The 14,255-nt window shown below is 44.4% G+C and overlaps 1 protein-coding gene across 9 annotated transcripts in view; it reads right to left on the bottom strand.

Annotated features, from left to right (window-relative positions):
• Positions 1–2,923: 2,923 nt before the first annotated feature.
• Positions 2,924–14,255, bottom strand: part of disp1 (dispatched homolog 1 (Drosophila)) — a 120,649-nt gene continuing 109,317 nt past the window's right edge. For all 9 annotated transcript variants that reach the window (XM_080289778.1, XM_026194471.2, XM_026194475.2 and 6 more), the window contains 6 exons: positions 12,682–12,809; positions 8,756–8,850; positions 8,475–8,572; positions 6,795–8,384; positions 5,274–5,537; positions 2,924–5,188 (listed from right to left, as the gene is read on the bottom strand). In XM_080289778.1, coding sequence (XP_080145904.1) covers positions 3,395–5,188; positions 5,274–5,537; positions 6,795–8,384; positions 8,475–8,572; positions 8,756–8,850; positions 12,682–12,809 — 3,969 coding nt within the window. In that variant the 3' untranslated portion in view covers positions 2,924–3,394. The remainder of the gene's footprint in view (positions 5,189–5,273; positions 5,538–6,794; positions 8,385–8,474; positions 8,573–8,755; positions 8,851–12,681; positions 12,810–14,255) is intronic.

Genomic DNA, 14,255 nt, shown 5'->3' on the forward strand with positions numbered 1-14,255 from the left:
GACCCGCCCCTGCACAGTTACCAGCTGTCAGCTGCTTAGAAAAGGATCCTGGTGTTATTTGTCTCTCAGAAACAGTTCATAACTTCAACTCATCCATGTCACCTAAAAGGTAAACCTGTTTCTCCATCACAGCTCTGATGATTCAGTAAGGACATCTCCTGGTTTCATCTTCATGTTTCCCTCTCACCACATATCCAAACCGACATCATGACCAGCAGCTTTACAGCTGTGGCTCCAGCAAACATCAGCTGATACTAGAAATTAATATTAAATAAATTCTAACAACAGCTGATCAAGCTTAAACGTGCTGCTGTTGTTTAGCGCGACATCCGCTGGTTTCCTCTTTCTGGCACAAAGTGGGCGATAAACAAGAGAGACGATCAGCTGATCATTGATCAGTTTCATGATTGAAGTAGAAACAGGAGAGGCAGGGGGAGAGAATGAGAGAAGAAGAGGCAGCTGTGCAGCGTAACGACAGAATAACTCCAGCTTTGTGTCTTTTTCATTGTAGCTGAAGTCCGGGACAAACTGTTCCTTTTCACCTCAACACGAAACGCGTAATATTTTCTCTGAATACCAGACGATTAAGTTTTTTACGGGATGGTTGGCAGCTACTAACTAACCTTATGATTAAAATAAAGTTCACTATCAGTAACATCATACCACTCACCCAGATGTATAGAAACTCCGTCATGCTAGCTAGTACCCAGTACGAGTTATTGTAACTGACTGTAAAACGTCAGCACAACGAAAATAAACTCCACCTAAACTTAGTTTATATCTGACCCAGATACACTGCAGCTCATAACTTCTTACCTGAAGTTCAGTTCACCTGACACTCGCACCAGCGGCTGCCTCGGGGCTCTCCTACTGCCTCCCCTTCCCTCATCCACCTGCTGGAGGCTCCACCATAGCCACCAACAAACAACTGAGTTATTTTTACACATTGGCCAGCATCTGGCCAATCCACCACCTTTCATTGTTTATACCTGTTAAGAAATAGAGAGATATTTTTAATGTGTATCTGCTCATTAGATTGTTTTATGTACTTTAATCATTTAAAAAAAACAAACCCATCGTCCCATAAAAATGAAAAATCACCATCGGCCAGCTATGCCTGCAGATTACACTTAGAAGATTCTGCCTAGAAGGGGGGATGTAATAAACCCCTCTACACAGCCTTAGCTAATATTTGACCTGCATTTAAACAAACAGAATTACAGGGATGCTCACACAAGCCTGAGGAGCGAGCCTCAGAGGGATGTGGGCTCACTGCAGGGACTGAGCTGTGGAGGAGAGAAACCACAGCCGTGGGGATCAGACACCTGAAGGAACACGAGCTGAGCTGTACGTGCCAAAATAGGATCTTTCCAGCAACACAGAACCATCACACAAAAGTTGTGGGTGGTTTTACTTGTGTAATGCACTTTAGAGCGCTTGTTTGTATGTGCGAGCTTGTTTCAGGGATGAGAGGAAAAAAGAAGCGAAAGCACGGCGGTATTTTTCCTGCCCGCCATGACGCTGCTGAGTGTGGCTGGTGGAGGGACGTGTTTTTGAATTAGGAGGATTTGGACATCAGCGTTTTGATATGAAGCTTTGTCAATGAGCCAAGACTGTGGTGGAAACACCACATGATGAGTTTATCATAATTCCACAGAAGCGCCACTTTTTTAATCACAAGGTGGCGGAAACACGTGTCTGACACTCAAAATAAAGCCTTTTAGGCTCTTTTGAAGAATAACGGCGGTCATAACAAATATTGACTTTCAAGCCCAGTAGAATTGTTCAAACTCTTTTCGCACCATATAGCTGGTTTCAGTAAATCGCTGCACCCATTTGTCATTTTCCTATCAAGACACAAAGACACGAGGGGTGGCTTGAGACTTTTGCACAGTACTGTATATAAAAGTCATGTATGGAAGTTTTTTCTACTATTGCCGAAGTATCATATCAGTGAATTTGCAAAGTGTTTAACTATCCTTCCCCCTTCAGCTTACTCGCCACGATTCATTTATTCTTTGGTAATACAAAAGCTACTGGTTGGCTAATGCGTGCTCTATATTAGATGAGTGAAACCACTGCTGATGGCAGCAGGGCTCCTTTTTGGTGTTTGTGTGCCAAAGTGATCTCTCCTGTAATTACAAGCCCTGAGGTGTAGCCCACCGCCGCCTTCTTCATCGGGTTCAATGATGTCATGTAATGAATTTTCCCAAGATGAAAGATTTCTTTAAAAAAATGAAATAAAAATAAATAAATCTATATTTTTTACCAGTGCATGTTATTCTGAATCTTAGAAAAGCTGTAAGTGGATCCGTGTGAGAAAGCACACACCTACAAGCAATAAAATCAGATGGTTATTCTTGTGTAAATCACGTGTACATGTGCAGTTTAAATCCTGTGACCTCGAGCCGTGTAACAGAGCGCACCGAAGGCGCCAGCAGTCGAGACGATGAAACAGGTGCACACGTCACGTCTCCTGATTGTGTGTCTGTCTGTCTCTGTGTGTTAATGTGTCTGTGTGCGTGCGTCTGTCTGTGTGTGTGTCTGTTAATGTGTGTCTGTCTGTGTGTGCATCCGTGTGTCTGTTAATGTGTCTGTCTGTGTGTGTTCATGTGTGTCTCTGTGTCTGTCTGTGTGTGCGTCTCTGTGTGTGTGTCCGTGTGTGTCTGTTAATGTGTGTCTCTGTCTGTGTGTCTGTTAATGTGTCTGTCTGTGTGTGTTAATGTGTGTGTCTGTGTCTGTCTGTGTGTGCGTCTCTGTGTGTGTGTCCGTGTGTGTCTGTTAATGTGTGTCTGTCTGTGTGTGTTAATGTGTGTCTCTGTCTGTGTGTCTGTGTCTTAATGTGTGCGTCTGTCTGTGTGTGTGTCTGTTAATGTGTGTGTGTCTGTTAATGTCTGTAAATACACACAACAGCAGGACAATGTTTTTGTTTCTTAAAAACGACACTTTAATCACACAGTACAGCTTTTATCTGAGGCATGTGGCAACAAGAGTACACTGGGAAGTTAACACGGACTCCAGCACATACAAAGAAGTGATAGACATAAAGCAACAGAGGCGGCGCGATTTCATGTCGGTGCGACTGGCTGCTACGTATTTAACACACGACTTAAAAACATTTGTTGGCGACGCCGGTTTGAAAAGTAAAAAAAACGACCATTCGCGTCCCACAGTGATGACGCAGCTTCATCAGTAGTGTTTGTTTCACTGTTAAAAAAACAACAATCACATCTGAAACGCTGGTGAGTACAAAAAGAAAACTGTAAACTGAATACATGTAGTGAGTCCGTGCTTCATGAAACACACCGAGGCACTTGGTCAACACATCCCACACCTTGTACGATTGCACAACATTTCTTGGACTTTTGGTTTGTGATACTGACTTCACTTATTGTCAGCATGAGCTTTCAGAAGAGGGATTAGTGGTGCTTATTGCAATAGGAGGCACGCTGGCTTCGCTTTTTGGCACGTCTGACGCTGAATTGCATTTCACTTTCAACGTCCTGTTAAAACAGTTGAGTTTCTTTGGAGAGGCAGAGGCCGCCCGCTCTCTTTTTGAGTTCCGCTTGCATGTCTTAACGATCTCTTCCCGTGTGACGGGAATACTGTCAGGTTTGTCCTGGTTGCCAGGGACTTCACAAACATCCATGTGCATTGCTGTTTCAGTTCTTGTGGTGGGTGTGTGGTTATCACCACGATAACGGCTGGTGTCCGTTGCACATTCATGGCAGCTTTTGTGTAAGGAGCCTGCAGAGGGGGAGGGGCTTTGAGGCTGTGCTGTGGTGCTGATATTTTGGCTACTGTCAGGTAATGACATTTCATGCCTATGAACTATGACTTCTCCAGCAGTCTCAGAATCAGAGCCAGGTCCTGGTCCTGGATCCGGGCCAGCGTCCTGCTTTGGGCTTGTGAATCTCTGGTCTCCTACTGAGGCCGCCTGCAGGGCCGCAGTATGAACACAGTGCTTCCTGAAGTGACAGGTGTGGGGAGCTCCTTGCCTGGGGGTCACCAATCTCCCCTGTGAGCAGTGGTGGAAATGAGTGAGTGGACAGTGGAAGTAGTGCATACAGCACTCCACGTGTGTGTAGACTGGGTCCAGGTTTGTTGGTAAAAGGGTCGCGTTTTGTTTGCTGAGGGGGCTTCCTGAGAGGGGGAAGAGCTGAGAGGTTGGAGGGCAGGAGCGAGAATCCGGCGCACAGGAATGTGGGTTCCACTGCTGAAGCAGATGAGGATCCCCACATGTGCAGTTGGTGTTTTGCGAGTACTGGCACCTGCACGGTGTGCTCAGCGTGGCTACGTGCCCATTCTCAGATCCTCTTTCACCGGCTTCTGTGTTCGAGTAATGAATGTTTGAAAAAGGAGCAGCGTGGTGGTGAGGAGGAATTCTGTTATAAAGCTGAGTGCTGGAATCATGCCCTTCGTGCAGTTTATCCTCAGTTTTTTGACTGGATGCTAAAGGCTCCAGCTCATAATGTTCCACCTCACCGCCCTTGCAGTCCAGCTGGTATTTCGCCAGACCAGAACTCTTCCCCTGGGGCGAGGGGCTGCTGGATGTGGTTTCGGTGAAGGACTGACACTGCAGTTTTTTGGGCAGCGGTATCTGGCCACAGGTGCCCTGGGGCCCCAGGCAGCGGCACATGCACTGAAAAAAGAAGGTGGCAAAGGCCCAGCTGATGCACATGATCAGCATCATGAACATGCCCAGCTGCGTGTAGGCCAGGACAGTTGACGGCATCATCATTGCGCCGGCAACAAAGGTGGTTAGTGCTGCCATTGCAATAGCAGAACCCATCCGACTGAGGGAAAATATCACCTTTCCCTCACGGTCCGGCTCTGGGGCAAGTCGGTAGGCCACGCCGTAGTGGACAGCAAAGTCCACGGACAGTCCGACCGCCACTGAAATGGTCACAGACTCCAAGACATTGAGCTCCCAGCCCAGAAGCACCAGAGAGCCCACTGTGACAAATATGGTCCCTGCAATGGACAGGATGGCATACAGGCTGATGATGAAATTCCAGGTGGTCAGGAGCATGACGCTGAAAGCAACAGCCACTGACAGCGCCATAGCAATCAGAGTCCCATCTGACAGGCTGTCCTGGAGGTCATAAAACTCCAGGTTGCTCACAAACCAGCCATAGCTGAGGCCTGCTGGGGCATAGCGAAGCTCCTCCTCGATCCAGGCATCCACCTAAAACAGAAAGACATTGCTAACATTATAAAATATCTTGTTTCACCAGTGGAGATGTGTCCAGGTGATGCTGGGCTGTGCATACCTCACGGTAGAACTGGTACATCTTCTCATAGGCCAATGTGAAGAGGAAGGTGCTCTGGAACTCTAAAACAATGGCTCTGATGGTGTCGTTGATGTCAAATCGAGGTCCAGGGGTCTTGCTGTCAAGGTGGTAGTTAGTACTTCGATCCAGCTCCATGATGGCTCTTTTGATACACAACTCAAAGACATCCTGTTTGTATGGGAAGATGGACTGACTGCAGCAAGGGTAGACAGAGGCCTCGTCGCAGTCCTGGTTCTCCATCCACTGTTAAAAACAGAAGAGGTAAACCAGAATCGGTCGGGTTGCTTTCTGAAACTTTATGGCTTAATTCATTTATGGCCAATGTCTAAAAGGACTGCAACTGAAAAATGAAAAACTTCCATCCACACGGATGTCTTGAAATAGCCTGTGTAACGAATTCTAAGAGAAGGACTGAAGAATGTGACCTGTATGCTCACTCCTCACCAGCACTCTTCTCTGTGCTCATCATAAACAGTGCTAACAGTTCTCTGTGAAGGTTCTCAGTCATCCAGGTCATCGTAGTCTAAGGAGCTTGGAAAGAAAAACGTCTGGACTTGTTTAAGTTGTTTGAAGACGTTTTGCTTCTCATCCGAGAAGCTTCTTCAGTTCTAAGGGTGAAATGGTGGAGAGTCCCAGATTTAAACCCAGTGGAAGTATCTCCCCAAAGAGGGACAAAGGGACCCCCTGATGATCCTCTACGTTTTGTCCTTTTGTCCCTCTTTGGGGGGGATACTCCCACTAGGTTTAAATCTGGGACTTAAACAAGTCCAGATGCTTTTCTTTCCAAGCTCCTTTTCAAAGTGATCGCTAGCGATACAGCTTTGTTAGCATAGCATAAACACAGTGAAGCTGGAGGATGAACGCTAACTTTTTTCCACTTGATAAAAGTTAACATGAGGGTTCCCGATGGTTAGAGACAAATACAGTCGCATGGCAGGATGCTGTAAACGGACCAAACTTCAGTCAGGAGAACAACTGAGATAATCCATCCACAATATGAGGTTAGTCATTCATATACTGCTGCATTGGCTGTAGTTACACCGTAAGGTTTAAAAACTGAGCTTTGAAATGAACAGTGGTAATAAAAACCGAGCGAGGCCAACAGTGATCACTGACTGTTTTTAGGGGCTCGTTCAGGATACAAAGCATTAAAGCATGTTAAAAACACAACAGCCTTAATAAACGCAGAGTAGTTTGGACCTGGAAGCAGCGTTCACGCGTCATCACTTAAAGACCAGATAACAAGTCATTTTTCTATATAGCAGATAAGCTAATGCTAGCCGACTGTAAGAAAGTTTAATCTGATGAAGTCAATCAGTTCAAGTGAGAATTTAACAAACGGCAGGAGAACACCAACATCAGAAATGTGTTCAACTCTTAGAGTAATCGTTTTGGTTTTGGAGATCAATTGTGGTTTAATAACTTTATTTTTTTATTGATAAAAAGGTTCTTGAAGTTTGAGTTTGCTCCCTATATCACTATTACACATGCAGTACTGACCTGTTTGAACGTCTCGATGAAGCAGCTGGTGAAGTCCTGCTCTTCGGACTGAAAGACGAAGCTCTGGTTTCTCATTTTCTGGCAGAAGTTGAGGATCCAGACCTGAGATGCTGGACTGGCAATGTTGAAACTGCTATCCAGCATCAGCTTTCCTTTGTTTTTGGGGTTCAGGGGATCACCATTATCCACAGGGGTCACCCCCCAGATGATGGTAATGGGCATGTGGAGGTCCTCGCCATGATGGACTCTCTCAAACATGAAAAGCTTTTTGTACTCTGCATCATAGCGCTCAAATGGGTGAGAAGATCTGAAGACCTGAAACTCTGCCAGCTCCAAGGAGGGGAGCTTCATCTTTGGGTTTACACAAACCACATAGGCCCCACCCACGGTCATGGCAAGAAACCAGAAGAGCCAGAGGTAGCGGAGCTTGATGACGATACAGGGCAGCACCTTCTCAAAGAATATCCTCGACACCTCCGAAAATGTGAAGAGGCATTTGTTGGCCTTTTGGCAAAGACCGGCCCAGAACATCTGCGTGCAACAACCTGTCTGCTGGTGCTGAGGCTTAGTGCAGAGGAACATGTTCGGCAGGTAGCGTTCATGTAGCACCACCACGGCGGGCAGCCATGTCACCATTAAAATATAGTTGACCAATATGGCAGTGCCAGCGTAGACTCCAAAGCAGCGAATGGCAGTGATGTTGCTGACATAGTTGGCATAAAAAGCAGCAGCAGTGGTGAAGCTGGTGACAAACATAGAGAGGGCCGCGTGTTGAAGGGTCACGCCGACCGTCTCTGCCAGCTCAGCGTGAGGCTTATCGAACTTAGTGTAGTTCCACACGTCACAAAGCACAAAGGCGTCATCTGCACCGATACCTACCAGGATGATGAGGGCTGTGAGGTTCATGAAGGGGAAGAACTCAAAGTCGAAAACCATTCGGTAGAGAAAGTATGACACAATCAGCGAGCTGATGATGGCTATTATTGTCATGAGTGTGATGAAAACTGACCGCGTGTACACACACATGACCAGCAGGACTATCACTATGGCTATGGCAGGATACACCGTGTCTGTGAGGAGGTAGTCCTGAAAGAGGTCGTGTTTAATGCCAAACTCGATCCCTGTGACCGTGGTGATGCCGTCGGAGGCGTTCCAGTTCTCGAAATTGTCCAGGTAAATGTTCATCATAGACTCACCTTTCTCCGTGGGGGAAAAGAGCATGCTGTACTTGAGCACAGGCGGAGGATACTCCAGGCTCTTGGGACTCAGGAAGTCTTTGTCTACCAGAAAGTGAAAGATCTGGTAGATGGCGTTGTATTTTGTACACTTGCGGGGCACACTGGCACACTTTAGCTGGTCTTTCCGCCGCAGGGTCATGTCCCAGCAGTCGGGTCCCAGAGTGCCGTTATGATAGTATTTGGCACACGAGCGCAGGATCTTGAGTGTGTGCGATACGTCTCGTTCTGTAATCTTCTGGCAGGATGACCTGTTGTTGAGGACAGCGATGTAGTTACCTAGCGTCCAGCTGGGGCAGCAGGAGTCAGCATTGGTGCGCTGACAAAGATTCCAGTAGTCCCGGTGGGAACGCACCTAAGGACGGAAAGAATGAATAAATAAGCGAAAACAAGCAGAAGTGTAACAGAAAAACATATTCACACGACTTGAATGATGCCAGCATACTCTTGCGTTGTCCAGATTGCACATGGATTTGATGGCCTGAATACTCCACAGGTTCTTCCCTTCAGCTGACGAGAACACCACTCTAGAATAACTGTCACCTGCAGAAAGGCAAGACAAAAAATTATTTGACCATCTGGCAAAGATCCTGTTCAAGTCCATCAGCCACAGTAAAAAGCACAACTATCCTGCTCATCCTTATATAAAGCCATAAATCTGTCTGGGAGCTGTGTGGAATGTGGACTAGTATAATTCTTCCTGTTCTCCATTGTCCTGAATCTTACCTGGCACATCACAGAAGAACTCTTTACTGAAGTCCCACTCAGCTTGCCGTTTGTCTCTGTCAAAGTGGTCTTTGGGCCGCCTGGGCTCTTGGTGACTGGAAAACAGTAGAAGGAGAATAAGCAAACATCTGAAGCACTGAACTAAGGTGCTGAACAGGATGTGAATTTTACACAAAATACCTTGATTTCACTGGGAAGTGCTAGACCATTCTGTGTAATCTATAAAGCTTTGCGTGATTCATAGCTCATAGTATTATAAAATCATCAGCCCTTGGTTAAGTTTCCTTCCCCACCCCTTTGAACCAGATATGTGATTGGCTACTCTTCACAAACAGAAGCTTTGCACAGCGGGAGGGCAGCGTTTCTGCACTTTCAGCCAGAGTTGGGCATGAAATCACCTTTGGCATCAGAAAGAATCAAGAGTAGGAAAAAACAGACCCCCCCCCAAAACAAACTATCTGACTGTGTTTAGACCAGTCCGAGTTGTATGATCATCCACCACTGTAACAGTATACACTCAGTGGCCACCTTATTTGACACACCTTTGTGACTGGAAATTTGTATTAACAAGCAATCAATCACATGGCTGCAGCTCAGTGCATTAAGGCTTGTAGACTTGGAGAAGATGGTGATCATGGGATGAAACCAGATTTTGCAGAAGGCCATATGCAAATGATTTCATTTTGTTTCTTGAAAGAAACACTTCAAATTTAGCAAAATGCCTAAAAAACAAAAACAAACAAACAAACAAAACAAATGATTCATTCAAGAAATTTCAGTTTCAGATCACAATAACAACATCTAAAGTATCCTGTCCTTCTTATGTTATCCTGAAACACACATTGACATTTTGTTTGAGGCTGCTGTTGTTGTAAAACTAACTGTATTTCATAGAGTTAATTCCTAACATTCCTATTATTGTTTTACATTGTTTTGTTTTTTTTAAATGGCATTTTTATATTGTTAAGTTTCCTTGGCACACTTTGGGCCACTTAGTGAGCAACAGCCAGAAGAAATATAGTATTTCTGAAGCTAAACGTGGCCCCAACCTGATACTAGCTAAATGTAACTAACAAAATGACCAGTGAGTCTATAATAACATAGCTAGCTAACATTACAGTTGAACTATTGGGAATACCATTTCTGTTAAGTTCTGTCAGAGCAGATAGCTCCTTCTGAACAATGAGAGCAAAAATGTGTCATTTGGTACTTAAATGTGTTCAATGACTGACAGAAAATGAGGAAAAGCTCTAAAAATATTTGTAGCACAAATGTGCTGCAAATATAATAATCAGTCAGTACCAAGTTGAAAACGATCCAGAAAGAATTCTTATTCATGACTTCATGAATCAAACAGATGCTGCTGTGTCAGAAAAGGCAGCAGTCATCGCAGCTCCCTACAAGAAATCAGATAAATGACTTTCTGCAGTACAGCGAGGTACTGCTGTCATTATTCTAATAATCATAATGGTAACTCTGACTGAGCAGGGCACCCGGGGGGAGACGTGCAGATCAGTTTTTTAAATGAGCCACATTTTTAGGAGGAAAAGAGGAAGGCAGGGTAATCAGGCGGCTGTCAGAGAGAGAGAGTGACAGACGGAGGGGATGAGCCAGGGGAGCTCGCTGACAGAAGCAGGAGCCACTTTCTGATAAGCACACAATTACATGAAGACAGACACGCGGCGCAAGACAGACAAAGGCGTCCACAGAGGGAGACGGAGAGAACAGACTTTATCTAATCAGCAGAACAGAGCTGTTTTAGAGGCTCTAATCTTAGCTACATGTTTCTACACAGCATCTGCTCATAAAAAATTTAAAATTAAATCTGAATCAAAGACGGTCTACTGATTTTTAATCACGCTAAAGTGACATGCCTGTGAATATGGTGATATGCATCAAATAAGCAAAACTGAGCAACAGTAAAATTTAAGAAAGCAGTCTGATGTGTGCACGAAGACCTGAAAGAGAGAGACATGCAAAGACTTGTTCTTGATTAGTGAGCAGACTCTGGCTGACGGGAGGCAGAGGCTGACCTCGTGGATGGACAAACCTCGACTATTCCCTCTCTTCTTTCAGGAGGAGATTCAGACAGGTCTGTCAACAGTATCCTTCACCCCTACCTCTGACCCCCACGCCTTTAACTCTCGCTCCCCTGTGACCTCTCGTCTTGGCTGATAGCGGAAGCCAACGACATGAGTGCCAAACAAAGACACTATATAATGTCTTTGTTCAACCAGTAACAGTTTAATAATGTTCTCTACACTGTCACTTCAGTTTTACAGGCTCAAAAGTAATTAAACGTTTAATAATGTCTAAGAAAATTATGTACATTTATTTGATTTAAAGATTTTTATTTTGGACCACTTGCTTTAAATGTTTCATATTTATAGTGTCCACCAGGTGGCACTAATTTTTACCACTGAAAGCAACATTTTACACTTTTTACCTTTTCCTGCAAGTTTGCCTAGTTACTCACACAATAAGTGGGTCTCACTATTGAGGATTGATATTGGACAATGGTGTGTGTGTGTGTGTGTGTGTGTGTGTGTGCGTGTGTTTGTTTGTTTTTTCTGGGATTTGATACCCTGTCTATAAATATAGAGCTGTGTATAAAAATCTTTCTACATCGTAATTCTTGTTCCCGTTCAGCATGCTGTCCTGCAGTGGTATATGATGTTAAAAGAAAGAAAGCGCGTGTGTGTTTGTGTGTCTGTGTCTGTGTGTGCGTTTGTGTGTGTGTTTCACTTTCAAGTCTTCTCTCTTAGAAAGCCACACTCTGTGTTTAAACTAAGGCCGTGATAATAAACACTGATAGCTTTTCAGTGCTTCAAAGACACTGAAAACAAAATAGGGCTCTTTGGTTGTGGCTCAGGTAGTTTATGGTGGAGCAGTTACTTTGAAGAGGGCAACACTTTACAGCACACAGGAGGCTCTGGGAATGATCTTTTAGGGGGAACGAGGAGGTAGAAACAGAGCGGTCTCCAACTCTGACCCATCTGAAGATGAGAGTGGAGGGGAGATGGATGAAGAAGCAGCAGGATAGACTTTTCCATTTCCATATTCTGGTCTCCTACAAAGACCAGAATATGGTCTGCAATGCTCTGCTATGTTCCAGCAGCCAGAGGTCTGATCCCTTGATCTACACGCTATGGAGGAAATCCTGCAGCTAATTGTGGCCGTGGCAAACGTGACAAAGAGACCCTCAATGGCAAAATGTGGACACAGAAAACTCAGATGTGCAGGGCAGTGCTGCTGCAGTTTACCTGGAGGTGACGTGGACAGAATCCTGCACTGCTGAGGCAAAAAGAAGTAAAAGGTCTGACTGGAAAACTATAACTAATGTCTGAGGAGGAAGCCAGAAAAGCTCGTATGATGCAGCAGGGACCTGCTGTCAAAGTTTACTGAGGTAGGCTGCTGCTCGTCCATGCAGGGCTCGAAAAGTCAAAACCATAATCTTAAAGTGAACACTGAAGTCGATGGGACACAACGATGTGACAATGAGAGTACTAAAGACTCAATGAGAAGACTCGCAGGTGCATTAAACTTGTAGGTGTTCGAAGGAGATTTTACACAGACAAGTGAACAAAAAACTGTTGTGTGTATTTCAGAGTTTGCTGCCCATGTAATCAATCGACAGACTGCACATTTTAGCGTGGACTAAGGGTTACGACAAATATTTAACATGTGAATGTGAGATTTGTCCTCCTGCAGCGACACTTGTGCAACAAATCTTTGTTTTCTTCTGCTAAAGCAAACATCTGCAGATGAACCCACCGATGAGAGGTTTAATGTCAATCGCCTTTCAGACGGCTTGATGAGCAGACAGAGAAACTCTACAGCCTTTGGGAAAAAAAAAGCTGCTAAACCGGCTCTCGCATGTTCCTGCACGGAGCTTCAGAAAGCATCTCAGATGAGTGTAAACTCACATTTTGGCCTGCTCATCTGCATATTTGAATGGATAATTGGCCAGTGTGGCTTTATAGCCCGTGTTCTTCACCATATTGTTCCATGTGACTAGTCGCTGGCCAATGGCTGTTCCCCGTGGCTCGAAGCCCTTGTAGGAAAAAAAGATACCAGAAATAAAACAGCAGAAATTGACATGATTATGCTTGTAGAAATGTATTGTATTAATGCAAACTGATCATTTTATTATCACACAGTTCTCATCACGCTCAGCCAATACAGGACGTTTAAGCCCGACACACATTTTTAGCGATTTAAAAATCAAATATATTCACTGATATTCCCCCAAAATCAAACCCTCAACTATTTAATCAAAATATGTATGGAAATTTAGAAATTATTAGAAATAACATGAATAACAGTCAAATTCATGTTTGCTTTCTTGGTACTCCTGTTATGTTTGAGTTTAGTTTGCTTTGGCAAACTAAACTCAAACATAACAGGACAACATAGAACCGATCAGCCTGCATGAGTGCGTCTCTATGTACAACATGAGTACCGCATTTTTCAGACCATAAGGCGCACAGGATTATAAGGCGCATTAAGCGAAACAAAACAGTCAGATAAGTCAAACTTTCCTCAACTCATTCTTCTTGCTTCCTCCACTTCCCTACCATTGATTCATTAATGTTGAATTCTCTATCAGCTGCTCTATTCCCATGTTGTTGCAGTATATGAATCACTAACCTCGTATTGTGGATGGATTATCTCAGTTGTTCTCCTGACTGAAGTTTGGTCCGTTTACAGCATCCTGCCATGCGATTGCATTTGTCTCTAACCATCAGGAACCCTCACGTTAACTTTTATTGAGTGGAAAAAAAAGTTGGCGTTCATCCTCCAGCTTCACTGTGTTTATGCTAACATAGCTGTGTTGCTAGAGGTCACGTAGCACATCATTATATACCAGCTAGTCCAACTTCAGTAACCCTACAAACGTCACTGCTGTTTAGTTTCCTGTCTTCAGTTATGTTGGAAGTGGTGGCAGAGCTGTATGTTTGAATGCTTCAGAAATCTCTCAGTCAGAACATGCAATATCGTGTTTAGGTGGAAACTAGCGAGCTAACTTCCTGCTAACTTCTAACTCTGTTAAATGTAATAAATCCTGTTTTCATGGATGCCTGGATGTTAAACTTAATTGTTACACCTGGTAGAGCAGCAACGCTGATTATTTAATTAAAGATGAAAGAATTTAGACAGTTTTTAACTCTCGGTGATGCCGCAGTGATCGTTTGACTTTGGGACCTGAAGCGGACGGAGTTTAGGACCCAGATTACTCCGCAAGGCTCCTGACTACGGCATCCGTAATGCTCCAACAATCCATCAAGCGGTGCGGCTTCGTAGCTTACCAAAGTTATACTGAAGCATTTATGACAGATTTTTGAGCGCCGTGCACCACATAAAATTGGTTTGAGGTCAATAAGCACAACCAGAATTCATACATAAGGGGCACTGTCAATTGCTGAGAAAATTAAAGGATTTTAAGTGTGCCTTATAGTGCGGAAAATACAGTACTACACACTGAAAAGAGGACGGCTAC

Source organism: Astatotilapia calliptera, chromosome 15 (genome assembly GCF_964374335.1).
Source record: "Astatotilapia calliptera chromosome 15, fAstCal68.1, whole genome shotgun sequence".
In the NCBI taxonomy this organism is placed as follows: Eukaryota; Metazoa; Chordata; class Actinopteri; order Cichliformes; family Cichlidae; genus Astatotilapia; species Astatotilapia calliptera.